Genomic DNA, 19,962 nt, shown 5'->3' with positions numbered 1-19,962 from the left:
TTTTCAGAGCTCTGGACAAGATGCAGAGAACCTCAGTCTAGCAGGAAAGATTCAATGCGTTCATTTACCATAATGTGAGGATTAAATGCACAGTCTTAGGAAAATAACCCTGAGTTTGAATACCAGATATGCCACTTATCAACTTTGTCGCCTTGGGCTTTCTCTTACCTTCTCTATCTTGTAGCTATTTGGGTTAGTTCCTAGATTAATCTTCAAGATTTTATACTCTTTAAAGATAGGTCCTTTGCCTAACTTTTTAGGGCCAAGTATAATATATTCCACATAGAAGTCACTCAATAATATTATATGCCTTTACATTTAATTGCTAAATGGGCAACTATCATTCTTTTAATATTCTCTAAACCTGGTATTTGAGTAAGAAACGGTATCTACAAAGATACTAAATGTAATCTATGAAGAAGACAATCTTTTGATAGAAGCTTCTATCTCATGAAACAGCAGACTGTGGCAGTGGCTTCCCTGGGTAGATACAAAAGCAAAATCAACTGTCCTGCAAAATATATCAGACAGAGACACCCACGGCTGGAAGACCCAATCGGACAAGTTTAATAATGTTCTTGGCTGTTGCTTCGAGTAATTGTTTCATTTGTCTCCTCAGGATTTGTGAAACCAGGGGCACATGTTAAACCGGGTGAAACCTTCACATACAGATGGACGGTGCCTGAAAGCGTAAGCCCAACAGCTGGCGACCCTCCCTGTCTGACCTACCTTTACTTCTCAGCAGTTGAGCCAATCAAGGACACCAGTGCTGGCCTTGTAGGGCCTTTGCTAGTCTGTAAAAAAGGTGTTCTCAATGCCGATGGGACACAGGTAAGTCACCAAATGTTAGCAAGTTCTTCCCAGGCTTGTATGGAGGAAAAATCAGTTATATGGCTCGATATTAGATCACAATAAAGAGTCAGTTACAAAAAGCAATTTCTCCTTCTTTCTCCTGAAACTGACTTCTACATAATGGAAATTTTTTAAAAATTTACATTCTGACTTTCCTGACTCTCAGATGCCCACCCAGAAACCCAAGATTTCTGCTTGTTGGCTGGCATTTGGTGGGTCTCTCCCTGTGCATTGCTTTGATTCTGGAATATTCTGAGATCTACATGGAATGCAAATTGGGGTCCTTTCTTCTTGGACAAGGTTTCTCAAACTTCGCCACCCATTAGAGTCACCTGGGCCCTTTTAAACAGCTTTGATTCATGTGTTCCAGACCAATTCCATCAGAATCTCCGGGTGATTCCAATGTGTAGCCAGGGTTGAGAACCAGTTAATTCATCACTACAAACTGGAAGTTAATCACTATGGACAAAGGGACAAGAAACATGTAGATAACTTCTGGCAAATCCCACCTTAGAGACTTGGATGGTAGCACTGGTTAGTGTGACAAAACATAGCATTCCAAGCTATGTCCACATGATATTAAACACATTGATGAAAAGAGGAAAATCCAGTCATTTCACTATTTGAAATTACTTCACCCATCAGAAATAGCAAGATTATGTATTTAAATGGTATGTTTTATAATGTTTGGCATTGTAAAGACCCACCCCTGGGCTCAAAGGAACTTCTAGGTAGAGGACACAGTGTCTTGGTCCACCTCACGTACTCATTTTTCCTGCACACAGGAGCAATCCTGGAAATGTCTATTGGAGGTTCATTGTGTCCCTGGACCTCTGAATGGCCCTCAATAAGGCTTGTGCAATAAGACTGAATGTTTACACTGTACCACAATAATCATACAAGGCAAAGGAGAATGATTATTCCTATTCTAAAGCCGAAGAAATGTTGAATGATATCTAGGAAACACATGTAGTCAGTAGTGATAGCAAGAAGTAGAACATGGAACTTTGAGCATCCAACTTTGATCTTTTTTCAATATACTACTCTGCTTCCTACTAGCTAAACACCTGAACCCAAAAAAATTGAGTGCCAGAAACATTTTGTTAGGTACTTTTGATTTTTTCCCTGTTGCATCCATTCAACGGTAGCTTTGAGGTTTCCTAGAAGCATCTTATAGTCTCCTGGAGTTGTTACTTGAGCCAAATACCATTCGTGGTCAGTCCACTTACATAAAATCTTGAAAAAAATAATGGCATTAGAACCTAGGTCTGCCTGCTCCCATATCCCTTAACTTTAAAAAATATATTTTGACCCCTTATTTCCTCTCAATTTTTTATATTTTATTTTGAAAATGTTTAAGCCTACAGTGTTTCTTTCTATAGCCCACTATCTTATCTACCGCCTTCTAAAACACCATGTGATAAAAGCAGAAAATGTACAGGTACAGTCTGAGTGTAAAGCAAGGATTATCCACGTCTTTGATGAGGCGTTAGGAAAGCACCACAGAGGTGGGACAGCTAAGCTGGCCCTTGAGGCTGGATTAAGGTGGCAGACCATCAAAGTTAAGGGGTACATGCGTGAAGGACAGAGGCCTCCAGAATACAGCAAGTTTAGATTGCTGCAAGGAGCTAGGCCTCTCTTTAGTCAAAGTGCCAGGCGGGAAGGGCCAAGAGATGAGGCTCTACAGGCAGGCAGGGAACCAGATCACTGTGACTTTAGGCTGTATTGTCCAGTTTGAGAAGAAGAGAGGTGTGATCAGATGACATTGCTGAGGATGTCTCTGGAGCAGGCAGCAGGAAGAAGGGTGGATTAGATAGGAGCATGTTGGAGAAAAAAAGACATTGGGTTGGACAGGAGATACAGTTGTCTTTCTGTTTCAGCTTTAAAGAAAAGATATTTCAGGAATTTGAGATGCTGTGTGGTCAGATATGCTCAAGTAGACGGATTAGGAATATACTTAGTGGGAAGTAATCCATGGCCCCTTCAATATCAACTCAAGTTAACATAATATAGCAAAGTCTCATGGGTCATCTGAATCCATTATTTCACTCATAAACATGTATTGGGTGCGTGCTTTCCCAGACTTTTTTTTTTTTTTTTTTTGGACCTGGGGATACAGACAGGAACCAAAAATATCCCTACAAAGCCTACATTGCAGTGAGAAAACAATCAAACAATATAAGTTTATGAACAAAATGTAATTTCAGGTAGAGATATGTGCTATGAAGAGCAAAGTAAGGTAAAGGGGACGAGTTTGCAGGCAGGGTGGAAGGTGAGTGACTGTTCTGAACAGTGTGGTCAGGAAAGGACGCCCTGAGGAGGTAACATTTGTGCAGAGAACTAGGTGGAGTAAGGAAGCTGCCCAAGCAAGATCTGGAAGAACCTTCTAGACAGTGGGAACAATACATGATAAGGCCCTGAAGCAGGAATGAGTGAGGTTGGTGTGTTCAAGGCCAGATGTCTGGAGTAGGCGGGGGTGAGTACAAGGGCATGAAACCAGGGAGAGAGAGGCCAAGGCCAGGACAGGGAGGCAGGGTCCAGAGAATAGGACAGTGACAACCAGCCTGACAACAGTAGTATCAGAGGGTAAGAAGTCTCCTGGGCAGGGACTTATTTCCCACACGGGGAAGGAGAAGGGCATAAGGAGAAAGATGAATTTTTTGGGTGTGTAATAAATTTATCAGAATCACCCTCAGAATCCTGATTTACAAAATTACCCAGGAAATCTATGGCTGATGCTGATCTTTCTTTACTTCATATTAGCTTTGAAAGTGAAACAGGGCTAGGAATTCCTCCAAGCTGTACTTTTCACATATTCATTTCTTTCTTCCCTGTAGAGAGGGATAGACAAGGAGTTTTACCTGCTGTTCACAGTCTTTGATGAGAATCTGAGTAGGTATCTTGATGAAAACATTCAGAAGTTTACCCTGCGTCCCTTCAGTGTTGACAAAGAAGACAAGGAGTTTGTGAAGTCCAATCGAATGCATGGTATGAAAAATGACTTTTCCGCCTGTAAAGAGAAGGGTGTCATTGCATTTGAAGTGAAAATGTCTGGAATGCTTTAAGTATCTTAGTTTTTAGTTTCTTGGATATTGTGTTTGGGTGAGTAAACTAGTTCATGGCTCCAGCCTCATGAGGTATGGTGAAACTTCACTATCTCCCAGAGAGGCTGTGACCTTAATACTTCTAAAACACTTCGTCAGCCTTAGATGAAACAACACAAAATTTGAACTACCAAAGGTCACAGTACCTCGTAACTGTATACAATTACTGACAAAATGCCCTCCTTGGGTTCGAGATGACATCATTCAGTTTGTTAACCTCAATGATAATTGGAGGTAGTCACTATTCGGCAAAGCAGCTCTTATCAAGTTGTATGAGTGCCTGTCTAAAGAGTTAATTTGTAACATACTAGCCATTCCTATTCCAGATCTTCATTTAGGAAGAATTACTTAACTCTCCTTTCCTGCAAGAGTACAAACTCAAACGCCTCCAAGAGTGTGCAGCCAAAAAAAAAAGTAGTGCCTAAAACAAACACTGTAATACAGATAACAGGTGCTAAACTGTTTGTCTTAGGACCAAGTGTAACGTCTTTTTATTGCCTTTAAAACATTATGGAAAAATAACAAAGCAGCCCTTAATCTACCTGCTCCACAAGGAAGTCCAAAAAAGTCCAAGGTTCCAAGTGATTCACAGCAACTGGACTCCTATGGTCCCCGATGCTCTGTTCTATGAGTTCTCGCTGGGGCCAATGGAAAGCATGGACTCATGCATTTTCATTATCATCTTCCATAAAAGGTTTTGTTGTAACTGAACACCAAGTTTGTTTGTAACTTTCCAGTGGCCAATAAAAATAAAGGAGACTAAACTAGAAATGAGGAAACAGCAATTCCTTGGCTGAGAAGATAAGTTGCAAAAGAAATTTATCATAAGAGAGGTCTGTGTATAGAAAACATTCAACAACCTAGTGGTCCCATCCTGGTTTGACACTGTGACATGTTGTCATATTTTAGACATGCAGAATATGTCATCTTAAAAGTAAAATTCAAGGAAAATAACGTATTTTAATTTGAATTTTACATTCATTATAAATTAAATTCTCTCTCCAGTCTTGCTTACATGGAGAGGGAGGAAGAAAGGTGGCAACAATACCGAAGAGAAAGTTCCTTACATGGTATACAGTGCTTTGCATTGCACCTATTCTGTCATTTATATTCAAAGGTGTTTGCTGAATGAATGAAGGAATATTCCAGAAAGAGAAGCATTAGAGTTGAGTTCTAGGGCAAGAGAAGATTCTTCACCATCCATCCAAGGACTCAATTATTACAATGCTATCTCTTTGATATTCCATGGACAAGATTTAGATAACATATTTGCAAAGCATCAGCAAAGATTCTTTTTTTCAGAAAATGAGATGTTTTTCTCAGAAGCCCCAGGACTTCTTGGAATTTCTACTGATAATTTCAGACATCTGAGTAAAATTACTAAGCACCACTGGTTCTGTAGACACAGAAATAAGAAGTAATTTTGTTTGGCAATGGGATTATAATAGATCATGCAGAGTATAATAGTTGGTTTTTTCCCTACTATGGAAATTAATAAGAATTGGGAGCAGGGATGGAACCTTTATCTCTCTAATGGACATCAAGCATGAGACATAATTATGTGCAGTTGCCTCTCAGACTGTGGTGCTCAGTCAAGGCATTCACTGCCCGCCCCCCGCCCCCCCCCCGAGTGAGAATATGGTTTTTAAATTCTTCTCTATGCACTGCTCCAGGTAGTCCCTATCAATGATTGAGGCTAATGTAAAAGATAAAAAAAAAATTGCATTTCTGGAGATACAGAGGGTCTTCCTATTTAAGTAAGGAGTATTCCAAGTTCTTTCAGTTATTTTACTGAGGTAGGAAAAGTTATCGTAAGGCAAAATTATTTACTCAAAGTCTACCTTCTTATAAACTTAGTGTTCCTCTTCCACACACTCCCCCTAAAATTCCTCTCCACTGACCAAACAGCCAATATAATGCCAATAAATTGCAAATCTTTCAAATGATGCAGGATCCAGCTAGAAGTCTGACAACTTCTAGAATCAAATGCAAAGCATTGACAATTAAGGATCTGACAAAATTAAATGAATTAATAACTGAGAAAGAGACATTTAACAAAGGAGGTGACAGGATAAGAATCTCAAAAGAAAATGGTTTTCATATCAAGAGTTTTAGAGAAGACTTTGGGGAAATTGGTAAAGTTCATAAATATTTTTACAAGGATGATCCTCTTTATAATCTGCAAAACTAAAATTTAAAATGAAGAATAGCATACCATCAAACAATTTTATCAGGAAAAAATTATGCCAGAAAACAATGTGATTTATTTCTTATTGATTCTTAGAACTCATGCATGCCCTTGTATATACACTGTTAAATATAACATTTTCACAATTTTGGTATATTTTCATTATTCATTGTTAATTTCAGTTTCCATTTGAAATTGGCTCACCAAGTGACTGTTCCCTAGTACTATTTATTCTCTGATAATAAGGATCTTCTGTAAAGAGCTTGAGCACTTGAACACCTCATCCCCATACATGCTGATAAGCTTTCACTAAAATTATGTGTTTTGGGTATATCTACAAAATTATAGTGGGCTTTGACTACATCTTTCCTTTCATTTAGCTATTAATGGCTATATGTATGGCAACCAGCCAGGCCTAAACATGTGCAAAAAGGATAGAGTTTCCTGGCATATGATTGGAATGGGCACCGATACCGACATGCATGGAGTTTATTTTCAAGGCAACACCATCCACCTACGAGGGACTCACCGTGACACCCTGGCCCTGTTTCCTCACACTTCTACAACGGCATTTATGCAGCCAGACCATGCAGGTAAATTTGGCAGGGCCGTCCCAGGTGACCAAATTTCTATCTTCAGGCATATACTCTTAGGGTCCTCCCTCAGAAGAAATTGGTCAAATTTGGGCATTCCAGGGAGTGAAGAAAGAGGTACAGTCTTGATTAGACTCAGAGAATCCTTCTTTATTCCAAACACATAGTGTAAAAGACAAAGGAGCAGCATCTAAAATAACATTCACGAAACAGAAGTTGGAGTCCTCTAAATGACCTTGCTGTACAAATCCTAGAAGAATGCTCTTAATTCATATTCATGAACAATTTAGCCCCAAGAAAGAGGACTTTTTTTTTTGTTCTCTTTAACCACAAACATCATTTTAGTTTCTGCTCTGAAGCATCTTACCAGGCATGGACAGCCCAATGGATGCTTCCAGGTTATGGACATGGCCTGGTTTGCCTTGTCTAGAGCTTGATAGTGGCCTTTTGATGAGTTACTTGGGGGCTTCTCTATTTTCATTCTGTTGGGCTCCCTTCATTTCCCCAGAGAATAAACTGCACTGGGTCTGAAGTCCATGGAAGGCCCACTGAAGTGCCAGCACCTGTCTCTTTTTTCAGAGATTTCCAAGCCAATTAGACACGCGAGGCACTTTTATAAGAGATATAGAGCAACACGTGGCGGCATATGCTTACCATGAAAAATAAGGTTAGCAAGTGCTCTGGGCTTTCAACATGTTTCTACGCCCAACATTTTCATTACCTTTGAAAAGAAGCCAATATGCTACTCAAGACAAGTACTTGACAACTCTGCCTCCTTCGTGAATGGATGTTTACTTCTTTAATTAACACTAAAATTGTAACGTAGATGCCTCCTGGTGCCATTGGTTAAGAACTTGAGGTTTGGACTTCAAAACCTTTGCCCCAAAATTGCCTGAGAGTAGGAGCTCCATAATTCTTGCCTTGTAAACGTCTAGGATTCAATCTTTCTATATTAATATAATTGTTCAATTATGAATCATTTAAACCAAGGGATGCCTTAGGCACAATGATTTCTTTTTTAAAACATACTCTTCAAAACCAAAAAGGGGAGGGGAGGAAAATAGCCAAATAGCTTTAATCCATTGAAGCAGGTGTTCAAAGCTAGAGCTGGCTGGGATAATTTTAGAGACTTGGCTACTTATTCCAGTGCCAAGAGTATTACTCATGTGCCCTACAGGCTTCTAAAGAGCTTCATGACAATGGTTTCCTGTTTATGTTTGGCGGTAAGTATAAACCTGTGACTACTTAAAAGCTTGCTCATTTCACCAATTCCTGTCCCTTATCTAACATCCAAAAAGTGCCCCAAACGTGGGCAGAGTAGACTATAGTCTCCAACTCAAACACTTCCTTTTTCTTTGTTTTAAAACCACTCTATTAAAGTATGATTGATATACAAAAGCTGTACATATGTAGCATCTACATTGGAGATTAGCCTACATCTCTGAAACCATCACCACAAACAAGTCCTTAAGCTCCTCTTTCTTCTGAGAGAAGATAATTTCTTGACTATTGAAGAACATGATGAACACAACATATGCAGAAGAAGCTCTTCCCAAGTCTGTCTTCAGAGGTGGTTTCCCTGCGGTTTCAGAGGCCCTTCGTCATGAGGGTCCTCACCAGTGTTTGGGGCACTAGGATACCCACTGAACTAATGAATTTTGCTCATCCTGAAGGGATAGCTATCTCTGTGCAGCATAGATAGTTAATGAGAGTCGCAGTAAATACTCACCTCAAAGAACAGAATCGACTAGAGGAAGAGATTTATTGATCCAATACTTTCACTGAGAGTTACTATCTTCCAACAATTTTGTTTTATATGATTTTATGGTGAGTTCAATTAAGATATGTCTACCTGATGCCAATGCATCTAGAAAATTCAGTTTAAAACATACACAATTCTCAATCATACATGATTGTTGGCTCTATGTGGGGAAATCTAGTTGACTTTTTTTTTTTTTACTTTTCATCTGGCATAACGTAGACCTATCATGGGTAATGAGACTCTCCTGTGTGCAAAGGCTTATTGCAGTAATACATTTGGCTTTAATAATAATACCTTACATGTGTATGGCGCTTTATAGTTTATGACATCCTTTAGGGCAAATACGTGACTTTAGAAATGTGTCCTGATTTGAACTTTGTCTAGGACGTTAATCTTACAGGTAATTAGTTCTGTTTCAACTGGGCTGGGCTAAGATAATCATACCCATCTGTGATTTTCCAGGAGCGACTATCTTCTAATAGGTGTGCACCACAGGGAAGACCCAGAGAAATCACTTCCTGGCAGCAACTATACAAGTTTCACTTTTCCATCACAAATGAATCTCAGATGGCATCTTTTCCCTTAAGTAAATAAACTCAAAGCAATTTATTCCCCTTGGGGTCTGATTTTGAAATACTATATATATATATAAAAAAAAGACCTTTTTAAAATCTACCTTCCCGGTCATTTATTTTGGAATAATATATGTAAGTTTGCTAGCAAACCAAGAGACTTTGCTGTGAGCACCACACCCAATGCCAAGCCTTTCTCTTCCAGGTATTTTCAGGTTGTTCTGTTCTACCATGCACCACTTCGTCAGAGGCATGAATCAGATATATGAGGTCAACAGCTGTGGCAACAAGGACCCTTCAGAGCAGCCCTACGGGATGATAAGAACCTTTTACATCGCCGCTGAAGAGGTAGAATGGGATTATGCCCCTAACAAAAACTGGGAGTTCGAAAAGCAGCACTTGGACGCAGGAGGGGAAAGGTACCACGGGCGAAGCCACGCCGCTTGGGTGGGATGGCACGTGCGCTCTAGGCCTGTATCCGTGTGGAGGCCCGAGAATGCCCGGGTTCCGCCTGCGGTTCTGGCAGGGGACTCTCACTATGAGCAGGGAGGCTAGGGCAGCTGCCCTCCTCCACCCGGGACGGGGGTCTGGGGTCCTCTTGAGGACACCCTAGCTGTGGGCTCGGTGCACCTCTGCCGGCGGTGGCCGCTCCAAGTGTGGCTGTGGACGAATGAATGGGCCTCTGGTGAGCGTCTAGGTCGCGGGACTGGGAGGACAACAGGCCACAGCAGGTGGCAGAGGTGATGGTGTGTAGACTGAGTGAGAGGGTGGACTGCTGTAGAATGAGAACGGGGGAAGGGGGGCTGAGGATGTGCAGTTAACCAGGCACTGATCCCGGGGGGGACAACCCAGCAGCGGGCAGATGTGCCCAGTTGGCATAGGAGGAGCAGGCCTCCTCTACAAGACCCTGTTCCCAGAGAGCCCGCAAGGCTCATCTTCCCGTGAGAGCGCTGCCAGCCATGCTAAGCAGCAAAGAATCAGGGAGGCTCAAGCCCCCCCAACACCCCAATGCACTGGGGTAGAGTCAAACAAGGTATAGAGGCACCATCAGGCTCAGACCTGTAGACTGTCTCCCCAAAGTTCAGGCCCCCCACTTCTCAGCTACCCTCTTTTTGGGTATCACTGTCCCCATATACAGACTCAGAGTCTGTGCAGAGAGTTAAACTCGTCCATCTGGTCGTTGGCAGAGTTGGAATTGAACACAGGCCTTTTGAAGGACAAATCTGTGTCCTCTCTACCTACATGTTGACTTTGGTGCCCCTGTCCTCTTGGTTCTTTATTAGCATCCTTCCTTCTCTCCTCCCCTCCCCACCCCTCATACCTACCCTTTGTGGCTATGCCTCACACAAACTCCCCTGCACACAACTCTTCCTCATCTCAATGTGCTCGTTTCTCTTCTGCCTTGCTGGCCTCTGTTTTGAGGGTTCAGACTCCTGGAAAAGGGAGCATAACAGTGCCACCTTATGGATAAATGAAGAAGGAAATGAATCTTCATTTTAAAAAGATTTGTCTCAAGGACAGGATGACTTAAAATTCACTGGAGTATTTACCAGCCCATTTGTTAAACCAGACACCCCTCTCCTAAAAACCAGTGCGCCAATACAAACCAAGGACTGATGTTGGTGCTGTGGGATAAGAAATGAATACCAGTTTGGCCTTTTCTAAATTTATTATTCCTTTAAAAGACTGCCATAACTAAAGAAATAATAATTGTGTTGTATGTTCAATTTTAGCCCATGAGCATGTAAGATACATAGCCTTCCTTATTTTCTTGAAACTCAGCATAATTTCAGTATTAAGCCACCCCACTCCCTGCCCCTAATCCCTCTGGGCTGGCAGGAAGCTCTAGCTTCAGGCTTCTGGAATTGTCTCTCAAGTTATAGAGAGAGATAGAAGGTGCCGAGTGTATTTGCTCCCTGGCCCTGCCACTCTGGATATTCCCCATAAGTAAATAAAAGCAAAGTGAAATGAGAGCATGCTCATATGTTCAAAGTACAACGGATCTGTAGATAAAAGCACAGTACAGAAATGAAATGACAAGTTCCCCCGGTGGCACATCTGTGGCACCCCTGTAGATAGGAGCACAGGAACAAATGCCCCTTCTACACCACAGTTGTTATTCCTCTGCCCTTTGGCCCAAGGCCAGAGCATGGGACACATCTGGTTTTCAAACCACCACCCGGTACAGGAAATCTTTCCTGGGGCTTCCTAAGAACACACTGGGAGAGTGTCAGGATCCCAAAAGGGAAAAAAATAGGACCATCAGCACAGTGCCAGGGTTTGTGCAATGGGAGGAAGTTTAAAAACAGAGGTTCAATTGCTATAGAGAAATAAAGTTGAATTCCTAGTATTCCTGAGCTTGTGGACTGAAATCCAGGTAATGTAACTAACCTGGGATTCGAGATAATAACCATCATCTATTGAGCACCCATCATGATCCAGGCATTTTGCTAAGGCTTTTACAAATCTGTCGGTATGACCCTCACAACACACTTGACCCATTCGATTAGCTTTGACTCAGCATCACACACAGCATCCTAAAGAGATAATGATAGAGCAAGTGCTTGCCTGGTGCTTAATACGTGTTGACACAACACACTACAGATCTTATCTCATATAATCCTCACACCAATCCTGGGAGCTAGACAAATTATTATCACCCCTCTTGCAGGAAAGGAAAGCTGAAAACAGCAGAGCATGGCTCCAGAGTCTGTGCTTGTCACTTGTCACTACCACAAGTGTTATTGGAACTCCTGGAAAATAAAAGTAGAAAAGAGTTATCTTCCCTTGGAAAGCATACAGTGTAGAGTAGAAGGTATATGTGCATTTGTTAAATACCTACTGTGTGCTAGACAATGTGCAAAGTGCTGGTGAAACAGTGCTGAGAAGGGCAGACAAGGTCCTTTCCACACAGACTTCATGGTCCATGGGGAAGACATTAGGACAAGCACATTGAGAAGGAAGTGAGGAGTGCACCAAGAACTCACAGCTGGAGCACACAGCCCCATCTGGGGGAAAGGGGGGATAGGGTAAGTGGTTGGAGAAAGCTTCTAGGAGGAAGGAGTCTCTGACCTGGAACATGAGGAGTAAACAAGTTGAAGAGGTAGAAATCACGCTTCTGGCACAGGGAACGGCAAATGGAAGGCCTGGAGGTGAGGAAGGCATGTGGTGCTCGGAAGAGTGAATGTTTAGCCTGGCCGTGTGGCCCAGTTCAGCCCTGGCCGTGTGGCTCAGTTGGTTGAGCATTGTCTCATGCACCAAGAGGTAGCTGGTTCAATTCCCAGTTGAGGCACAGGGTTGTAAGCTTGATCCCTGGTAGGGGGAGTGCAGGAGATAGCCAATCGATGTTTCTCTCTTATGTTGATGTTTCTCTCTTTCTCTCCTTCTTCCTCTCTCTAAAAAATCAATAGAAACTTTTTCTTTTTTTAAAAATAGTGAATGTTTAGAGTGACTGAACCTAGAGTATGTGGGACCAGTGATGGGAAACAAGGCTTGGGGGGCTGGCACTGGCAGGCAGTGAAGTGGCAGCAAGAGAGCCAATCCGAGGAGTTTGGCAGTGCAAAGCCATAAAAAGGCTTTCCACAAGGACCAACTTGGTCCAATTTATTGTTTAGGATCACTGCCTGCAGTGTAGAGGACAGAGGGAGGGGAGGAGTGTGGGTGGCAGGGAGAGTGATGAGGAACGATTCCAGTTACTGCAGGTGAGCGCTGGAGGTGGCTCAGGTCAGAGAGTGGGCAGTTTCACGTGAGAAATGGAAGGATGCGAGACATGCTATATTTTGGAGATAAAATTGATAGATTTTTTTCCTGTCTTTGGGATGGTCTATCTTGGTGATAGATTAACTAAATATACAGTCAGTCTTCATTGTTGGTTGACACCGCATTTGTGAATTTGCCTGTTCACTAAAATTTATTTGTGACCCCCCAAATCAATTCCTGTGGTGTTTTTGTGACCATTTGTCCATAAGGAAAAAGCAGCAACAATTTTGTGTCGCCTGATATGCATGTTCCCAGCTGAGGTCAAACAAGGCCTTGCTCTGCCTTCTTGTTTCTGACTGATCTCATGCTGTAAACAAAATTTCTATTTGTGGTTTACTTAGTGCCACTCCCCCCGCCCCCAATTTTATGCTTTTTGTTGGTGATTTAGCTGTTTAAAATGCCCTCCAACATAGTGCCGTCTAGTGTCTGAAGGCCCAAGAGGCCTTTCAGAGGAGATACATGTGTTAGACAAGCTTCATTCAGGCCTGAGTTACAGGGCTGTTAGCTGTCAATTCAATGTTAATGAATCAGAAGCATATATTAAGTAATTGTCTTTAAACAGAAACACACGTAAAACAACGTTCTATATTGATCTGTTGACGGAAATATTGTGACAGAGGTTAGACGGAACCCAGCCCTGTATTTCTCCGAGGAATAGTATTTCAGTATTTGTTAACTCAGTGTTTGCAGTGACTTTCTAGAACATAAGCGCTGTGATTAATAAGAATCAACTGCGTCTATATTTGTACATGGCATATGCACAAACACAAACCACAGGCTTTCTTGAGATCTTTCAAAGTGGGAAAGCCTAACAAGGTATAGAATAATAGCATGACATTTGGAGGAATGCCCGGTGGTAGAGTGTGGGTGTGTGGGTGTTTGCACGCACGGGCATGTGTGTGAGGTTAGTTAGTCCTCAGGAGAGAAGTACAACCTCAAGGGGTCCTCAGCAGTCTCTGCCTAAGGCTGGCCCTACTCGGCACCCAGCAGGGCTGTGGAGCAATGGTTCCTAAGAGTGAGCCATGAGCCAGGGCCTGGCTGCCCATAGCAGCACCCTCTGAGCACTTTCCAATGCAGATTCCTTGCCCACTTCCAGTCAGCTTGGTGCAAAAGGCCAGCTCCCCAGGGAGATCCCAATCGCAGCCAGGTTTGGGAAGCACTGCCCCAGAGTACCCCAAATCACTCAAAAGCACTCAAGGTTTTTCTACCATCTGACAACTTTAATTTCTGCTGCTTCTGGTTTGCAGACATGGAGATATATTTATGAACCACACTGAAAACTGGATTGGCTCTCAGTACAAGAAGGTGGTTTACAGGGAATATACGGATGGAGAATTTGTGGAGATCAAAGCCCGGCCACCGCGAGAGGAGCACTTAGAACTGCTGGGTATGGCACGGATGGCAGCGAGTATGCACGTGCGCACACACAAGTCCATTTATTTGATTTAAACCTGAGACCGGAGGAAAAGAACAGAGTAGCCCGCCTGCATTTAGCCCAGTGCGACATCTTCCTGTGCTCCCATTTTCAGGGAGCATGCTGTGTGCTCAGGCCATCCAAAGAATAGTCATAGTAAGACTCCCAGAAAGCACGCGAGCAGGAATCCGTATCATCAGGGCTGTCTAACCACCTTCTGTTGCCCTGAAGTTCTTTTTCCACTCCTCTGCTGAGCTGGGTAACTTTAATTAGAAACAGTTTGATACCTCAGAACAGCATGCAGGGTGTTTGTGTAACTTCTTCAAGGTCCTTGATTACCCATGCACAGGACCGTAACAACGCATAAAAGTAATTCTGACACAAGAGGAAGCCCTTAGTGAGAGGGGTGCTAAGGGTGAAAGGCCTGGTTTCTGCTGATGCCTGGGGCTGCCTGACCTGACTACCAAATAAACCCTCCCTACCTTCCTTCCCACTTTTCTTCACCGGAGAGTCCCCAAACCTGATCCCATCATGAAGGTGAGATCTTAAGGCAGAGGGCTATTCTAGATGACTTTTCTGAAATCCATTCCCATGTTTAAATGGACAAGGTAACTTATGTACAGAGTATGATTTTACATAGTGCTTTTTAATATTGAAATAAATCCCCACAACTGCTAGCTTGATAAATTATTAAATGCCGCACCCACCCACACCACACCTTCACCACCTATTAATATTGGCACACAAGCTTGTTTGTCACACTAAATGAAGTCAGCCCTGGCAGAAATGTTCTCTCTTTTGAGACTTGTATGTGTCAACTGAGCTCTGAAGAAATGGTACTGGTCCCACCAAGGGGGCTGGGTTGCCCCTCAAAGAGCCCCAGTTTGGGTCTTCTCAGTAAAATGGCACAAATAAGTGACTCCATTAGAGGCAAGCCCAGCAGCCCTGCAGCCAGGACAGCAGGAGGCCCATCTACTCATTTTCTGCGGCTCAGGGAGAAGCCTACACTCCTGAAGTTATAAAGGTTACAAGGCAGGCACATTACTGCTCATTAACTGCTCCCTGTGACCTACAGGCCACAAATCCGAAGGTGTTTGTTATTACCAGTACAGCTAAGCCTGTGCAATTTCAGTAATAATGAATATACAAATAGTAATTTTTCATTTATGCGTACACATGCCCCTACCTGTAATTATACCCAAACTTACCGTTTAAACACATGCCTAGAAATTTCTTTTCTAGCTTTATCATTTTTTTAAAAAAATGAGCATTTTCAGATACTTCCTGATTCACACTATTTCCTTCCAAAGACAATAATAGTCCAACAAATTTTAGATTTTTTTTTTAGGCTTTTAGTGGTTTTTCTCAGAAAAGCAATTAAAACCATGGACTGAATCAATAACCAATGGATGACTATGGTCAAACCTTCCTACCATGAGTATATTTCTCTGTGAATGTAGAATGCGATAAATGCCCAAGAATGTGAATAAAGAGGGAGCCGGTCTGAGGTGCTTCCAAAATGGGAGTTTGCTTCCCTACCCCTCAAGGCAGTGCCTCCTGAAGACCGCTGTGTGTGTAATGCTCCGTCAGTGTGGTGTGGGGCTGGGTAAACTGCATGGACCACGCTCCAGGCACCAAGAGGTGAAAGGCACCTGGCGTGGGCGATGAGCACCCCACAGTCATGTTGGCACAGGCTTCCCCAGTGGGGTGTGGACCTGTTTCCACTGGCACACAGGCTGATTGCTTCTAACAGAAATGCTCACATCTGAGGAGCTGATGAGAGCGCATCTCATCAACTATTCAAATACTGAGAAACAGCATTGGGTATGCATTAGTGAAATCACTGTATTGATCATAAATCAATATATAAATGTTTAAATTTTGTTCTTATCTTTCAAATCCCTTTTATATACATTATTTCATTGGATCCTTACTATTATTATTATTATTATTATTATTATTATTATTATTACACCCATCTACCAGATAGTGAGCAATTTCAGACATAACAAAGGTTACACAGACTTAACACGGGGCTAACAACTGAAAGTCTTTGTATGGTGGATATGGCTTTTCCTGGAGATTATGTCTAAATAGCAGTTGAAATTTAAGCATTTATTACTGTCTTTCAGTGCACTGAAATAAGCACTTTACATACATTATCTTATTTAATCTTATGAGAAAAGTGTAATTAAACCCATCTTACAGAAAAGGAAACTGAGACTCAAGCAGGCCTTGACTACAAGGCCTCTCTAATAAGCAAAGGAGGCAGGAATTGGACCCAAACTGGTCCAATTGCTAAAACTACATGCTATTTAATACTATGTATATGGCCTTCTAGAGGAAATAACACTAATGAAGAGGCTAACCCTTGTTTTATTTTGCCAAACACTACCTACATTTAAATCACTTCAGTGTTGAAAGAGCAACGATAATGCACGCATACCTGTGTTTTGCCTTTAGGCCCCATGATACATGCCGAGGTGGGTGACTCTATCCTGATCATATTTAAGAACAAAGCCAAACGGCCCTACTCCATCTCTGCCCATGGTGTGGAGAACACAGAGAGTGGGAAACGACTTCAAGTGTCCATGACAAAACCAGGTAAGTTACCCCAGCGATCTGCTCTGTCCTGGTGAGGACACCAGACTCAACTCTTTTTTGACCTTTTCTGATCTCTGAAGGATCTTGAAGAGCTCATCTTAATGTTAATGTGTTCCAGCCATCACCTAGTTACTCCCAATAGGAGACCATCTTCATCCAATGACCAAACGTTTATGGAGGTTCTAGGGTCCATTAGGGACCTAAAAACCTAGTAAGATGTGGTAATAGCTAATACATATTGAATGTTAACCTTGTGCCAGGTGCTATGCTTTATATTTAAAAAAACCCACAAAACTCATTTATCTTTATAATAACCCAGTGATGTAGACACTAATAGTTCATTAAATCTGATACCATTGATTATAATATCCATCATTATTTTATCTGTTTCTAAAAAAAGAAAAAACATTCCACCAATTAAATTTTAACATGCCACTGATTGAAACATACATCCTGACTTCAGTTATATTAAATTGTGAAAATGTTTATCCTATAATTGATGAAATATGGTATATTATGTCCATTTAATAGATGACAAAAGCATAGGAGAATAAAGAACTTGACCAGGTAATGGGGGAACCCCAGGTTATTTGACATCAGAACTTGACCTCTTAACCATACATTTTTCTCAAGATGCTTCAAATGAGTTTGGAAGAAAAAAGGCAAGCAAGGGGAATCATTTCAGTAGTAGTGTGGATTCCAGACAATGATGAAATTCTAAGTAGTGATGAATTTCAAGAATATGTCTGGGTATGTTTATAAAAGTTTCAGAGATGGAAAATCCATGAAGACTGATTGATCTTTTAGGAGCAATTAAGAAAAAGAATAATTAGGTAAAGCTTTATAAAGGAGGAAGAACTCCAGTTGGGTTTTAAAAGATGCACCGAAGGGATGGGAAATCTCATAATTTAGGCAGCTTCCTATAACATTTACATAGTTGAAGTGTGGTTGGAATAAATGTGAAGAGCCACTGTGACTTTCAGGTATGAAACTGACAGCAACCGTAGTATAATTATAGGGTGGTTACATTCCATTTTGCCTCTTATGTATAGTAATATTATAATACTTAATACTATAGTAATTATAATAAAAGTCATATGAACTTTAAAAAAAGTAAAGATGCATAAAAAGGAGAAAAGAAAACAATCTCATGCATCAGTAGAAAATGTGAGCAAGGTACCTAAACAAGGACGGGCCTGGGGGAAGGAAAATCTTCATTGGCTGCTATTCCAACTTCTGCCACCCCCACTCCCCCCCCCCCACCCCCAGTAACAGAAGCCTGTGTTTTGCTGCTTCAAGAAGCTTCTCATGAACATACTAAACGTCTGTCTATAGGAAAACAGTTAAGTAAATTTTGGACTATCCTTACAGTGGACCATTAAGCAGCCAATAAATGATATTTAAGAAGGTTTGAATGACATGGGAAACACTTGTGGTATCATGTTAAGCAAAATACAAGTATAGAGGAAAGGCCAGAAGGGAAATAAGTAAAAATGTTAATAATGGTTCTATATCTTTGTGGTGATATTTGAGTGATACTCTTTTCTGCTTCTTCACATTTTTTGGTACTTTCTCGATTTTCTATAATAGATCTGCCTCATATAGATGAAGAAGCAAATGTTTTAAAATGGGCCCCAAAAGCCCATTAAGTAAAGTTATTCATTTTTGATGGTCGAAAGCATCTCTAGAGAGAGAGAAAGGAAGGTGCCAGTCAGCCCCTGGTGGAGCTGTGGACAAGCTGGGTACTTTCACAGACTGTTGTGCCCTAATGGTGAGGCTGTGCAAGGGGCGCCGCTCTAGGCTGGCTGGCCTTCAAAGAGTGCTTGATGTGACGGTTAGGGGAGTGGGGAGTGACAAAGGAGCGTTTTTCTTGCTGGAAATCAGAGGGAGAGAATCCCAAGGGTCCAGCAGGCTGAAAGGCTTGGGAGAGCCCAGAGATGGGGGTAGGAGCAAGACACTAACTTTGTGCAGAAAGCCCTGGCAAACTGGAGAAAAAAAGAGTAGTCTGGGCATGCAGAAGATAACAAGAGCCAACTAGCATTATAAGAAAACTAAGCAACCCCTATCAAATTTCTCCTTCTCTCTCAAAATTAAATGACTCAGAAAACAGTTATCAAGCATCTTCTTTTTACTTAGAGCTGTGCTCTCTGCTGGATTGTTCCAACTTTAACAATACCACCCCCGTAGCCACTTGCACTTAGGAAGCTAAATATCAGCGGTTTATCTTTCGATTAACGAGGCATAGAGGTGATAATGAAACTTACTGGAAATTAGACCTGAAGTTATTTTGCTAACCCACTGGTGTATGAGCCCACACGGAGCAAAGTTACACATAAGCATTACTTCTGTTTTCCTTTGCGCCTCACATTCAGCTATAGGTTATTTGTCCTGAGGGAGTGGGGATGGGACACAGTTCAAAAGGAGATAACGATTTAAATGTGGCTTTTATTTGAGACGTTTATGATGTAATTATCTTTCTAATTCATGAGTACATTTATGACTCCTCTGCAAGGCTCTGGAATGGCCATGAGGGTCGTGTAGATATGCTGTCTAGCAACAGGGAGTGCATACATCTGTTCTTAGCATATATATAGATATTAACATTTATTGACTACCTTCAATGTGAGTCACTATCCTCGGTATTTAATTTCATTTAATCCTTACAACAATTTGAAGACTGGGATGACTAACCCACTTTAGAAGAAAGGAAACTAAAGGTCAGTGAGGTTAAGTAGGTTGTCAAAGCTTGGGTAAATAGGAAGTCATGGGGTTGATATTTGGAATTAGATCTCTCTGACTTTCTGCTTCTAACTAGATCTCACCTGCCTGCACATTAAAATCTCCTGAGAAGCTTTAAGAAAATACTGATGCCCTAGTCCCAGACCTCAGGCACTCTGATTTCATTGGTTTGGGATGAGGCCTGAGCAGCGAGGGTTTACAAAGCTTCCTGGTGATTCCATAAGAACCCAAGGCTGAGGTCCATGATAACTCAAGGGAGCCTGAACATAGCTCTTGGGAGAGCGACATGAAGTTTGAGGGCAAAAACCAGTGAGGTGTGAAATAAGTCTTCATTTCCTGAGTAAACATCAGTTAATAATAGGAAGAGCAAACTAA

The 19,962-nt window shown here is 41.8% G+C and overlaps 1 protein-coding gene across 1 annotated transcript in view; it reads left to right on the top strand.

The window, feature by feature from the left end:
• Positions 1 to 19,962, top strand: part of HEPHL1 (hephaestin like 1) — a 61,611-nt gene that overhangs the window by 30,464 nt on the left and 11,185 nt on the right. The window contains exons 9-14 of the mRNA XM_016206786.2: positions 620 to 831; positions 3,690 to 3,840; positions 6,525 to 6,737; positions 9,277 to 9,490; positions 14,078 to 14,217; positions 16,708 to 16,848. Of these exons, the coding sequence (XP_016062272.2) occupies positions 620 to 831; positions 3,690 to 3,840; positions 6,525 to 6,737; positions 9,277 to 9,490; positions 14,078 to 14,217; positions 16,708 to 16,848 (1,071 nt within the window). The remainder of the gene's footprint in view (positions 1 to 619; positions 832 to 3,689; positions 3,841 to 6,524; positions 6,738 to 9,276; positions 9,491 to 14,077; positions 14,218 to 16,707; positions 16,849 to 19,962) is intronic.

This window comes from Miniopterus natalensis, chromosome 11, assembly GCF_054644295.1.
Source record: "Miniopterus natalensis isolate mMinNat1 chromosome 11, mMinNat1.hap1, whole genome shotgun sequence".
Classification (NCBI taxonomy): Eukaryota; Metazoa; Chordata; class Mammalia; order Chiroptera; family Miniopteridae; genus Miniopterus; species Miniopterus natalensis.
The sequence above is the reverse complement of the archived record's forward strand: the minus strand, read 5'-3'. Positions and strand labels throughout refer to the sequence as shown.